We start from the raw sequence: 13,887 nt of genomic DNA on the forward strand, positions 1-13,887 counted from the left end.
TATATATATACCTAAATGATGTAAGTAGAACTCGGTACTTAAACATAGTTATTATATTTTTAACGACAGCATAGGCTATTAAATTAAAATACGAATGTTTAGTAGTACTAAATAAAAGTAAGCAGCTATTATGTCAAATTGTACTTGTTTTTAGTGACTATAAAACTTTTTATTATCTTTTGTCGCTTAAACTACGAGACTCGTAAGTTTTAGCACAATAATATGTAATCCGGGAAATATTTGCTAAAATATTCGGGAAATTCCTGTAATTCCGGGAATTCATAGTTTGGTGATCCCAAATATACACGGAAAAAACAGTTATGTTAAATTTACAGATAATTTGTAAAATTTACAGAGATGTGTTAAATTTACAGATTTCTCTGTAAATTTTACAAATTATCTGTAAATTTTACATAAATATTTTTTCCGTGTACCCTCTAATTTGACGGAATTAAGGGTAGTTTTTCGATGTACCCGATATTCAAAAGTATTTGAAATTGCACGAAATACCCGAATTTACAAGAACTTTATTTTATATATAATGCGTTTTCTACTTTAAATTCGCATAAATTTTTCTTTCCTTACATACAAAATTAAAAGCAACATTTATCATTTCCCACCTGAAAACACTATACATTATAAAATAAAACCAGTCATTTACTTCAAATAATTTAATTAGAATAGTAATAAATAGAATAAATTAATCATCGTTTCGTTTCGTTCGCTCAACCAATAAAAGAATCGAACAGTTGAAAAATATATCATCCGGGATCTTGGCACCAGGGGGCCTAACGCGAAAATTGAAATACGCAAATTGCGGAGACCTTTCTCTTTTACTCTCACTAAGACGTAATTAGAGTGACAGAGAAAAATGCCTGCAATTGACGAACTTCGGTTTTCACGGTTATAGCCCTGAACTAGAAATGCATGTCGCTGTACATTTAACAGTTTAATCAGAAAATGGGACTTGACAATGAGATATGCAATAATCAATTTCATTCTCTATGGCATTGTCAAATACTAAAAAAGTACCATCGTTGAAAGCGCTTGCTTTGACCGACTGTCAAATAGCAAATAAAAGATCAGAGCGCAATCAACAATTTTATCAACTTTCCCCGCTTTCCCAATTAGTTACCGCAAAATATACCGCACAGCGCCATCTAGTTAAAAATCTCTCAACGATAACTCTTCAACTGTTTGTCTTTTTTTTCAATGCTTCGCCCATCCTCTGTAAGGCAGAGGGGCCTCTCGTTTTCTCCTGTGGTGTCCGTGGTGTCCGGCGTAGATGACTTGGTGATCTTCGTGGTCGTCGTGCGATGCCAATTTCTTGACTCCGACGATGGCTGAGAGCATCAGGGCTAGTGCTGAGGCGGCTAGGGCCTGGGGATGAAAAAAAAAATTCAAGTCCATGCTTGGTTTCTAATTCACTATGTAGGGCTACAATACTTTTTAATGTCTAAAAACTTGTCCCTTTTCAAATTGAAATCAATTTCTAACGCAAAATATTCAGGTAATTTATGAGGAAATTGCACTTATTTTCAATACAATTACAACTTATAATGTAATACATAACATTATATAAAAATCTTAATTTTTCCTTAATTAACTAATTTATTTCTTTTACCTTTTTGCACAATACAAAAAAAAAACACAAATAGCCGACTTAATGCCTTAAGGCATTCTCTACCAGTCAACCATTACTAATAATTAATTCATTTACTGTAGGTAACTCTGTTATTATTACCACTGCGTTACCATTTTGCCTCAAAGATTTATTAGCATAATTTATCATATAAAATAAAATATTTATTTAAAATACTTTGACTCCCTAGTAAAACACTCCCTAATAAAATATAAGGTTTTAGTAAAGTAATGAAGTCGTTTTTGAGACATCCCATTTGTTTTAAATAATATAGTTATCGTGAAAAATTCACTGCAGCGATGATAGACTATTTTAGAAAACATTATAAATATTCTGAGTGAATGTAAAAAAAAGTAATGAAATGTGTTATCTTTTATTAAAAATTTGTCTTTCGATACAAAATTTCTATTACGCATTTAAAAGTATTTTGGCCCACAAATTACCACAAAATTGTCACAATAATTAGGTATCTAAATTATCCCCACATTTATTCCATATTCTAATTGATAACAAGGCATCCTTATAAAGTAATATGGCCTATAAAAATAAAAACGTATTAGTAGGTATTCTATGCTGTTAACATGTAATAAAAGTTAATATGACAGTAATTACAGTAGGCATAGCTGTAATGAAACCAAGATGGCAATAACCATTCGGAAATATAACATTTAAAACCTGCGCGTTTTGAACACATATAAAAATATTTCTATCTTGTCATATCTGTGTCTATCGCGAATTTATATTATTACCTTTATTTATATTTTGCTGGGACATCAGTTATCTGCGACCCTACCAGTGAAACCTGCGTCAAAACGTCGGAAATTAAGGTACCTAATAAAATAAATTCACGATAGCCGGTTTTAAATATGTTTTATTATGTATAATTATTCTGAAATAACATGAATTAGATCCTGCCCATGACTTAATCGTTAAAATCATCACTTAATCGCCTCACCGAATTTTGTTTTTATTTATTCGCAAATAAAGAGAACAAATTTCGAAATATAATTTTCTTATTCCAACTTGTACAAATGTAATAAATAATAATATTCAAGCCAAATTTCTTCACTATGCGCCAAGTACTTAATAATCTCTTCAGCACTTTAATCGCACTTACATACTTGAAGGAACGTGACAGGCATGGTGACAGGCCATTAAAATGCGACGGTGCTACCGCCGCAGGCCTTTGTAGTATTTAAAATGAATCTGTCTAAGGCAGTCAATGTTGTACCTACACTTTACACTTTAAACAATGAAAATTGGTAATTTTATATTTATACAAAGGTTGCCTTCGATTAATCATGAATTATGACTTGTTAATCGACAAATAATAAGACATTTTTCGACTAAAGTGGTTTCTCATTGAAATAGGTAGAAGCTAGATCTACCTTTGTAATGTAATTTGTATTGTCATAAAAGTCATATAGCAGACCATCTAAATAACATTTATTTTTATTACGCCTGTTTAGATATAAACATTCTCAAGTGAACAATCTATATATTATTCAATTGTATCATTATCTTTCGTGTCATGCATTTTATTTAAGTAACTTTTTTTAAACGTGTAAATTTATGTGAAAATGGGTGGTTATTTGTTCAAGGTGCCAAAGTGTTTGTTTATTCCTGCGTGCTAATATATACTCGAACAAGAGAAAGATTCTAAAATTTAACCACGAGCGTAGCGAGCGGAGCGAAAAGTGGAATCAAGGCGCATGGATTAAACCAACTTTCTTGCCAAGTGAAACAAAAAAAAATATCACACCAACAGGAAGAAAATATGAACTGTTTAATATTACACGTCAAAGTAATATGTACATACAGGGTGTTTATTTAGTCACCTGCAATAATTTACAGGGTGAATATATAGATCATACTGAGCAACTTTTACTATAGGACTAACCCCGAAATCGTGAAAAAAATTGGCTGTTTCATACATTTTGGCTGACCTTGACATTTTCTATGGTAGAATTAAAAAAAAATTCGCGAGACCGGGATTGTTCCCATAGTAAAAGTTGCTCAATATAACCTATATATTTAGCTCGTAAATTATTATAGGCGACTAAATAAACATTGGCCTTTATAATTCTACTTCGAAAGATGCTGACAATACATGTTTACGTTAATGTGGAAAGTAGAATGGCCTTTAGCATCGTGCTCTCCTAACCAAGACTCTGAAGTTCCAAGTTTAGTAATCAATCAACAGTTAACCATATTGTAAAAATCAGTCACAATCAAACAAATGTAATAAAAATGATTAATATTTCATATTTAACTAACAAATGAATCTCGTACTGAAATCGGCCCATTTCACTCTTCACGCCGTACGCGTAGGTAGGTCGCCGCTAAACATTCCTCTACCAAAAACATCTTAACTCAATACAGAATCCTACTGACATAAGTCCTTTTGGTGTTGAGAGTGTGCAATTATTCACTCTTTCCAATTAAATATCAGCATCCCAGCGCTTCCACGCACGCGTAATAGCGTGTCTTGTTTCGGATTTGGAATTTCACTGTTTTAAATTAATACCTAACGGTTTAATGAGCACAACTGGTTACCAGTTTTAATCGATGTCATTCCAAATACCGAATATTATCTTGAGACTACTACTTTTTTAGAAAGCCCCCTGATCAGAATCATTTCTGGAACGTGAAACTCTGTCTTTATCTGCTCTGCCGAAATAGTGTTTTTTACCGAAACCGAAGCCATGATTTTTGGTTTCGGTAAAAAAAAACGGTAAGACAAACACTGCCGAAAATAAAGTTTATGCGCGGCTGAAAGGTTCAGTAAAGTTTTTTGGTAAACCGGCCGAACCATGATTAAATTTGTATGGCGAAACTTCGGTCGGATAATAATAAAAACTACTAGTAAAGTAAGTACTAACAAGTTGGAGTTCCTTTTGCGTTTCCATTCTAGGGTTCCGTAGCTAAAATGGCAAAAACGGAAACCTTATAGTTTTGCCACGTCCAGAGCCATTTGACTCGAAAACTGTAAGTTAGGACGCAAGTGCCTTGAAGGTAGACCCTATTGCTTGTATAGCTTTTTAACATCGTGGTACTGCATTATGCGTGTCTCGACTTCGCTGGTTTTAAGAGATTAGTCGAATATGTAGGTATATCGTTATTGTTTAAAACTAGGAAAACCGATACAAATCGAGTTCTTTAAACACTCCTTCCAGCGCCTCGTTTACTATGGAAAGCACCACGTGATTACCGATCAACCGTCATAAAAAATGACATTTCTGACGCCTTGGCCCGGCCCGGGCCGGTCTAGCGTGAGTCATCCTAAAGCGTTTACGCTCCGCTTCGAGTACATCAAGTCTATTTTAACGAGCCTAATTTTTATGGCGTTGTGGCTGCCCAAAACCGATACAGCCCAATTCGAACGTAAACTCTGATATCAGAATGATAAATTAATCATATTATTTAGTTTTCACGCGTCTCGTTCGCGCTAAAAGTTACAAGAAAAATTCACGGTAAGTAACTAAAAAACATGACTCAAATATCATTCTGATGTCAGTGTATGTTCAAATTGGCCTGATAGTTTTCTGCTGCATTAAAATGGTGGAAACTTGCGATTAGTTGAAAGATAAAAAATTCTCATCGTACCTTTGCCTTCAGAAGATCCAGCGACTCCCACAGTCCCAAGCCAAAGTAACGCGTAAAAAAATCTTTAACATCTCAATGCGGAATGCCCTTCCTTTGCAGATCATAGAATAGGAACATTAGGGAATCGGATCCTGGGAGCAACTCAAAGTACCACCAATAACCAAGTCTGCTTTATAGAACCAACTTTGTCAAGAACTATCTTATTTTTTATGTGATAGTCAGCAACCATGCAGCTTGATGGGAAGCATCGGAGAAGCCACTTAAGCTTTGCCGATCCTTGAGAACCCTTAATACCAGCTTCTTGAAGAACGCTATGTCGTAGCGCAAAGGAAATGCCTCAGGAGGTAACTCATTCCACATTCTGCACGTTCTGGGAAGAAACGAGCGAGATGCCCGCTTATTCTAGGTGTGCCATCTAAGTAGTGTGGATGAGCTTTGCTTTGGTGGGAGGCACGGTGATAAAAGCGAGACGGTGGTACCAATTCTAAAAGTTCTTCGAAACATTCCCCATCATAAACAAGTTCTTTATTCTTGATTATTGGTGATAATTGTTAACCATCGTTTCTTAAACTAGTGCGCTTCGTCAGACTGTCCAGCTCCTATTCCTTTAATGCTGATAATATTTTGGACCGTTTTCTTCATCTCTTGGCTGCATTTCCTCTGGTTCTCCATTCTTCACTAACAAAAGTATATCGTACCTTCATAGTCAAGAGAGCCACTCCACCAAGCCCCACTGCGCCAAGTGTCTTGGCCATCATCATGCCAAGGAGCGCAATGGAACCACCGCCGCCGCCGCCTTTTCCTCGTCCAGTTCCTGGTAAAGAAATAATCGGTTAAATTTATTATCATCCACAGTAATTCGTCGTCATACATTCTGTTAAACATCGCAGTTCCTGGTAAAGAAAAAATCCAGGTGATAACAAAAGTTCATTTATTGCAAAAAAGTGATTAAACAAAAATCAACCATGTTTTGGTACTACCGTACGGTTCAATATGGCTAGGTATGGTTGTGGTAGTAATGAGTTGTCGGCTGATGAGCAAGCAGGCCAATTCGAACGTACACTGATATCGGAACAACATCCAATATTTCGCCGCAACAATATTCAATAGTCCTTACACCCTGGCGGTTGCTGCCCCGGCGTGCATCCCATGACACGGGTAAGGGCAGCATCCGTTCGGTGTTCCCTTTACATCTCAGCAAAGTGGTAAAATGGGCTCAACGTGTTGACTTCTGCTCCACGCACGCCTCCGTGATAAGTTAAGATAAACAACAAAATAAGGATTAGAATAAGACTGTGTAAGCGAAAATTTATCCCTAATCTAGTTAACACAGTTAATTCTTGAATATACAAAAAATACATTAACAATTTTTATTTTATTGCGGCGTTGGTAATTTTAACAAACGCTTACTTTTGTGTATCAATGTTGATGGAAAATATTTTGATGACGCATAATATGTTTCAACTGGTAAAGGCCGATTGTTCAAAAATTAATGAGAAAGTTGCATTTTATCCACATGTGGGGCAAAGTAATCAGATGCAAATTTTGAGTTGTTTTCTTATGTTAGCTGGTAGAATTGACTTTTAAATTATGATTTTGAATTATATTTTTTTTTTCATTAATTTCGATTTTATTTGTTTTGATTTTTTTGGTATTTCATAGTTAGTATTTTCCTCGGGTGGTGTGGTCAAAAATTTTGTGTTTCACTCGGAGGACTGGACTCTTGAAACCCTCACAACGCACAAGATTTCACTTCTTCAATTTCCCCCATTTTAAAACGAATAACCATTGTTTTAGTGAAATTATACTAATTTAAATTTAAAAAAAGTAAGACAACACGTCCAAAAAAATATTCCTTAAAAACGCCTGTATTACCTATAATAGGAGTGGCCGAAAAATACATTGACAATTTTTTTATGAAATATTTTTCTTGACTTTACATATGAGTAGGTAGTAGGGGTCCTGCTGGGGTGTCTCGCCGCTTTGGTTTCCGCTTACTATCATGCGACCTGTAGTTTTATTCCCCACCATACTTAAAAAGTCATAAAATAACGGTTTCTACAATATGACAGTGGTTTTATTATTATATAGGTACGATAAAATCTTATTCACTCAGATAAGGCATATTACTATTTAACTATCACTTCGTGAGTGACAACGCCCTAAAAATTGCCATAATTACACAAACATCACCACATTCTCTTGAAAGAACATAAGTATCAATGAAACTCAACAAGAAAAATGTCATTTCTTGTGCATCAGACTACATAGAAACATGTCATTAAACACGCAATATTCCTTACACTATGATTTGCACTAAGCGAATTTTAATTAATTCCTAACCTAACAGTCTTGAGTTTGAAAGTCGTTTAACAAAATCAAACTTTGTTCCGATTGATTTTAAGTTGAAAATTAAACCAGGAACATTCTTCTCTTACAACGTTTTTCATCTAGTATCTTCATTGTAACATGCGATTTTTTTGCTTTTTATATTGGAAATCGCTATTGCTTTTTTGTATTCTCAGAAACAGAGGATTACATGAATTGACGCCGAGTATTGACTTTAAAAGTGAATTGCTTAATTGTAGCAATCTTTGCTAATGTCAGCAAAAAACCTATTAGAAAATATAATGACAGTATAGATAACACGAGATTGAATACTAAAAGATAAATTGGTGTAACATTGTTGCCATGATTCTTCTTGACACAATAATTTCGGAGTAAAGTGATGGAAACAATCGTTAAATATTAAAAGAACATCTTACTTTTTAATGAAAAAGTTGACTCAAGTTTAAGAAATATGAAACACCTGGAGAAATACTGCGAAATACTTGAGAATTTTTGTTGAGAAAGTACTTTTTATCGTTATTTTTCAACTTTTTGCTTTTAACTCTTGCAAAGTTAGGGAAAGGGCACTAACTGCCTTTATAGACCGTGGGCGAATTAAACCCGACAGATTTTCGCCAGTCATATTTTGTCTTGCTAACAAGAGTTCAGTATCAGTTTTTTCCTATGAAACTGGTATTCATAAAACGTATAAATGCGAGAATTCTCCAATATTATTTACATATGTATATATATTATATTTTTTGTAGAATATACATGTAAAATTGCATGGACACATTATTAATAAATCCATTCATTAAGTGACGATGCAATTTTGCGGTTGGTTGTAAATACATAAGATAATATTTGGCGCCATCATTTTAGCTTTCAATCAGGTTGTGGATTCGAAAACTGGCTCGTGCCAAGTTTCACCTAAATTTTCTATGAAATAGCATGATTCCGTCGCTTTTCGGTGATGGAAAACAAATATTTTGGTGAACAAATAAGAGAAAAACCTTTTAAGAATAATTTGACTTCGCGTAACGTCACTTCTTAATAAGTAGGTGGATAGATAGAATACTCTTTATTTGGCACACCTCACCTTAAAGAAAAACAATTGATTAATGATAGAGGCAGACAACAGGCGGTCTTATCGCTAAAGAGCGATCTCTTCCAGACAACCTAATTAAAGAGAAGTAACTTAGTACCTAAGAAGTAAAAGAAGCAAGTAAGCATCTAATTAATGAGAAGTATTTAATTTAAAACACCATAGTGGCTATCGTTCACTTTTGGCTTGGAATAACTAGTTAAAACAAAAAAAATATCCTTTGCTAATCTGCGAAAAGATAACGTATTGTTAGATGCAATTAATAAAAATTAAAAAAATTAAAATAAATACTCAAACAAATATAATAACCCACCACCAAAAATACAAAACTCGACGCGTGTTTTCGATGTAAAAATACGCAAGTAATTATCTTTTCGCGGATTGGCAAAGGAATCTTTTTTTGTTTTTAATTAGTATGGATTTCCGCAAAGTAACGCATAGAATGAGGCGTTACTTTGCGTCATTATTGGAGCAACTACGTAATTATAAATATCAAGTACTTTCCGAATCGCAGCAACCTATGACATCAACAATTTTAATAACTTGGTTACCATATCCAGAGAGTTCGTGGCAACTTAATTTTCTTCGCCTGTTATGAGGTAAACTTGAAAACTGAACTCAAGTTTGAAGTATGTCTTGAGGTGAGTGCTCGTTAAAAATAAATTATTTGAGCCTTTCGTGGAATATTTCGGATAAGGAACGTGGCTGAATTTAGCCAAATAACATGCCAACTCTTCATAGTTCAGTTTAGGGACCCGTCCACCCCTTCCCAGGAAAAAGCCTTAAAATGGCTTAGCCGTTCATCGAATAGCCCCAACGATTGGTTTTCCCTTTGAATGGCTTACCCGTTCATTTGACTTACCTCTAGGAAGGGGTTTCCCTTTCAGAGATACCACTAAATGAAAGGTTATCCTCTTCCTAATGCAAAATATTATGACGCCTGTGCTGTCAACGAGCTAGACACCCAATTCTTACCTTTAAACATAAATAAGCAATATTTGATTTTATTTTTACCAAGAGAAAGTTGAAAATGGCATAAGCGTTATAATATATAATCGATAACTTAGCGATGGATAGGGTTAGCGCTCAGGAACGGGTATCAGCTTACCCGTATTATGAAGCGCTTAAAAAGCCAAATGAAAGGGTTAGCAACGGCTTTGCTTAGCACAGCCTTACGAAATACCCATTCAAAAACCCTCGAAGGGGATACCGGACCGGTCCCTGGTTCGGTTCTGACAATGACAATGTTTTGTATTCGTTATTTAGTAGAGCGATTATTGGTCTAAAATGTCTCCTAGAAAACGATTTTCGCTCATGTCATCTCGGATATGGGTGAATATGGCATTAATGCATTCCGTTTGAAAACGAAAAAAAGTAAAAAACTTTGGGCTACCGACTTTATGACATTGACATAACCACCATTACGCCATTTCGCTTATCATCTTTATATTTGTGACTAAAATGGTCGTCTCTTTATCATTTGTCACCATGTCTGTCACGTTCTAACAATTATGTAAGTGCGAAAGTGACGGGCATAGTGACAAGCGACAAAAATGGAACCATGCTGCCACTGCAGGACATCAAACGGAATGCATTGATCGCTAAAACGTGACATTTGACACCATTAACAAAGATTTCAAAGTAAGATTCGTTCATATGCCCACCAACGAAATGTGCACTAACGCCATTTGCGCACTAATTCTCTAGACTACTTCGTAGAGTTCGTAAGGCCCGTCTTTAAGAGAATATATAAGTCAATGACTTAAATACTTATAATAATAACTGTATGATTCAAAATAATGAATATTTACTTACTTACTTACTTAAATAAGGTAAGTGCAAAAGTCTGGAATTAAGGCAAAATATTTCATAGTAAAAAATATTAAAAATAAAGCTATATTAAGGTATTAATACTTTAAACATGTTTTAAAATACAGTGCAGTGAGTGCATTCTATAATTTTATTAATATTTAAAAATAATATATTAGATTTATCTACTTACATTTTTTTAAATTAGTTTTTAAGTAAATTGTTACGTCACATCAATAACTATGTTTTTTATTTGCGAAACTATGTCCAGAGTTTATGTTGGTCATAGTTATATAATAGCATTAAAATCTCTTTTCAATTACTCCAAAAAAATCAACAAAATGTTATTTGTACATTCCGTAACTTTGTCTATCTAACTTGAATTTTCCTCTCATCTTCTCGAAGGTTAGCTGTAAGAGATCCCTTCTAGAGATAAGTTCGCCTTTGTCCATATACTTCTGTAAATTTCATGTGAACCTGTGTTGAAGTGATTATTAAAACTACTTCTATTAACTAATAATTTCGGACTGAAACTAGCAGTGGCAGCATGGTTATACTTTTCTCGCCTGTCACTATACCTGTCACTTTCGCACTTACATGTTAGAACATGACAGGCATGGTGACAGGCGATGAAAATGCGACCGTGCTTAGCCCGCAGTTTAAGAAGTAGAAATTGCTCGAAATAAGTGCAGTTACTTTCACTTACAATTAGCCTCCTAAGGCATGGTCTTACCTATACTAGATATAATTTAAATCATGTTAAGTTGGAACAGACAGGCCAATTGCAACAATATAATGTGATATTGATTTAACATGGATATGACATCATTTCAATATGAGATGTTCCAATCTCCTTTAGATGACCTGCTGCTGCGCATTATGTCAACTTTCAACCAACAAACGTCACTTTTGACACTGATAGATCAGTATCATGTTAGAATGAGATTGAATAACTAATTAATTTAGATAATTCAATAAATAAAAAAGATTTTTAAAAAACTTGTTAAAAAGAAATTAATTTTGATTGTTTTGAAATAATTAAAACTCGAAACGGCTTGAGAGTTGCATTTGTTTCGTATACCAACTACTTATATTTTCTACATGATATCGTCAGGTGACAAGCAAAACTCACTAATTACTAAAAAATAATTAAACAAATTTAAGCTAATTTTAGTAGTAATATGGTTCATTATGGATATGAACTTGTGGTGGTATAATTATATTCAAATTTCACGAATAAATTTTGGACTTTTTTCTTGTATGCCTGGGCCTTAGGATACGTTACATTTTTAATTTTTCATTGTTCATACATAATGAAACTTTATCATTCTAAGTATAATATACACTACAAAACTAAACTCACCTGAACTATTCCTGTAAGTCTCATCAACAGTCCTCAGCGACTCCTCAACGATCTTGCTAATCTTGTCCTTCTCAACCAAGTTTGGTAACTTCACTCTCAACTCATGCCCTTGCAGGAACTTCGCTATCCGAAACAGCGGCGAATCACCAAAACCCCGCCCTTCATCTTCCAAACTGTTTGACACTGGTATACTAACTAACTTAACACCATCAGCTATATCTATGTCACCGTCCAATAACGCATAAGTTGACCCTAGGGCCAGAGTAACTAACAAAAATCGATACATTTTCTTCGGTGACTACCCGAGCAATAGGATAGAAAGGGAGAATAAGACAGTTTTATAGTAAAGAGCTTTCAAAAAATAGAAAAAGTCGAGCAGTCGCCGCGCCGTGGGTCTGGTGAGTGTAAAAAAAGTAGCTGCGCGATTCTGCAATTTGTTGGTTCCACTCTGATTGTCTGTTGACATTGTTTGTGCTGTTAAAGCTATTAATTGGTGGACAGATATTAGACTAGTTACTTACTAGATTGTTGCAGTGTTAGATATTACGGGTCAACAGTCAGTGTGACTATTTTATTTGCTGTCCGCGAGGCTCGAAAACCGGTTAAATTCCCAAACCGTTATCCTCTTATCGCAAAATCATTTAATTTCGGTTTGGTTTGTAAACCCGTTATTTTTAAACTGGTTTTTAGGAGAACATTTCCTTTAAGATGTTGTCAGATTAACCGGTTTAGAACAATAAAAAACGGTTAACGCGGCTCACCACCAGGCTGGATGGCCGTCTTGTCGCTCGTGGAATATACCGGTTTATTTAGGTTACAACAAAGTTCTTAAAACGCTTTTTCATAAAAGTTAGGAGTAAAACCAACATGAACCGGTATTTATTTCAAAAACCGGTTCCGAGCCTTGCCTGTCCGTAAAAAATAGCATGTGATATTCATATTATTAATTATTCAACGAGTTTTTCACAGAAGGATACTGTCGTAAAGAATCCTTAATTCACGTTTCAAAATTACGAATGTAGTCATCATCAAGTTTTAGAGGTATTAGAGTCCTTATTTATAAAAAAAAATGAGACCAGTGCCCAGTAGCAGAACAATAGTAAAGCTTAAAGTTTCTTCTACTTAGGTGTGTATTAAAAAGTATTTTATAGTAGTATTAAGTTCAATTTGGTCACCTCGTCCACTTAGCAATTTCTGCCATCATATTGATCAGCACCCGCTGTATGGGGGTTTGTCACCCCCGAAAACCCCCATACAGCAAATATCATCGAAATCGTTAGAGCGGTTCCGAGATCCCTGAAAAATTATATACTTACATAAGAATTGCTCGTTTAAAGGTATAAGATACCTACATCTTTGTGTCTATTTAGTTTTTGTGAAAGATTTAGTTATTTTGAAATAAACGAGAAACACATCAATAACAGCCTTACAAAGGATTTCTTATATGTTTTCGCTAAGATTAATATTTGACTATTTTTTTCATCCCCTCATTAGTTGCTTTTCTGAAACTGACAGCCATTATTTACTCTAGCTCTCCAACGAAAAGTAACACAACATACGAGTATTGTGTTTGTGATATATCGCTAATTGTCATAATAATTACCAGTTACGATGATTGATTATTAGAAGACACGATATATTTACCATAAATATACCATGTCAGGGAGTATTGCGATCCTCGGTGTCGATTTTTCCAGTGACGTTCATTTCCGTAGCCACCTGCAAGGAAAGGCTATCCAAAAAAACTCGATGTGCTCAATAAATCGAGGCGATACTTTACTCCGGGGCAAAGACTGCTGCTATATAAATCGCAAGTCAGACCCCATATGGAATATTGCTGTCACCTTTGGGCAGGAGCATCTGCATGCCAGCTTGGACCATTCGACTCAGTCCAAAGGCGCGCTGCACGAATCGTCGATGTATCCAAACTCACAAGCGGTATTGAACCTTTAAGTCTAAAGAGAGACTGCCTCCTTGTGTGTTCTACTGCTTGTACTCTGAAGAATTGTTTGACATTATGCCAACGGCCGCTTT

At 34.8% G+C, this 13,887-nt stretch overlaps 1 protein-coding gene across 1 annotated transcript; it reads right to left on the reverse strand.

Moving 5' to 3' along the window:
- Window positions 1-656: 656 nt before the first annotated feature.
- Window positions 657-13,581, reverse strand: LOC133529853 (uncharacterized). The gene is made up of 3 exons (XM_061867659.1): window positions 11,854-13,581; window positions 5,947-6,062; window positions 657-1,380 (listed from the first exon to the last, which is right to left on the reverse strand). Exons 1-3 carry the CDS (start codon window positions 12,137-12,139, stop codon window positions 1,210-1,212), a joined length of 573 nt encoding a protein of 190 aa, XP_061723643.1. The 5' UTR covers window positions 12,140-13,581; the 3' UTR covers window positions 657-1,209.
- Window positions 13,582-13,887: the final 306 nt, after the last annotated feature.

Source organism: Cydia pomonella, chromosome 21 (genome assembly GCF_033807575.1).
Source record: "Cydia pomonella isolate Wapato2018A chromosome 21, ilCydPomo1, whole genome shotgun sequence".
In the NCBI taxonomy this organism is placed as follows: Eukaryota; Metazoa; Arthropoda; class Insecta; order Lepidoptera; family Tortricidae; genus Cydia; species Cydia pomonella.

Coding starts and splice junctions, on each gene's coding strand:
- LOC133529853 (XM_061867659.1), bottom strand. CDS start 12,139: ATGTATCGATTTTTGTTAGTTACTCTGGCCCTAGGGTCAACTTATGCG. Junction 6,063..11,853: donor GACTTACAGGAATAGTTCAG/GTGAGTTTAGTT, acceptor TTTCTTTACCAG/GAACTGGACGAGGAAAAGGC. Junction 1,381..5,946: donor TGGCTCTCTTGACTATGAAG/GTACGATATACT, acceptor TTTCATCCCCAG/GCCCTAGCCGCCTCAGCACT.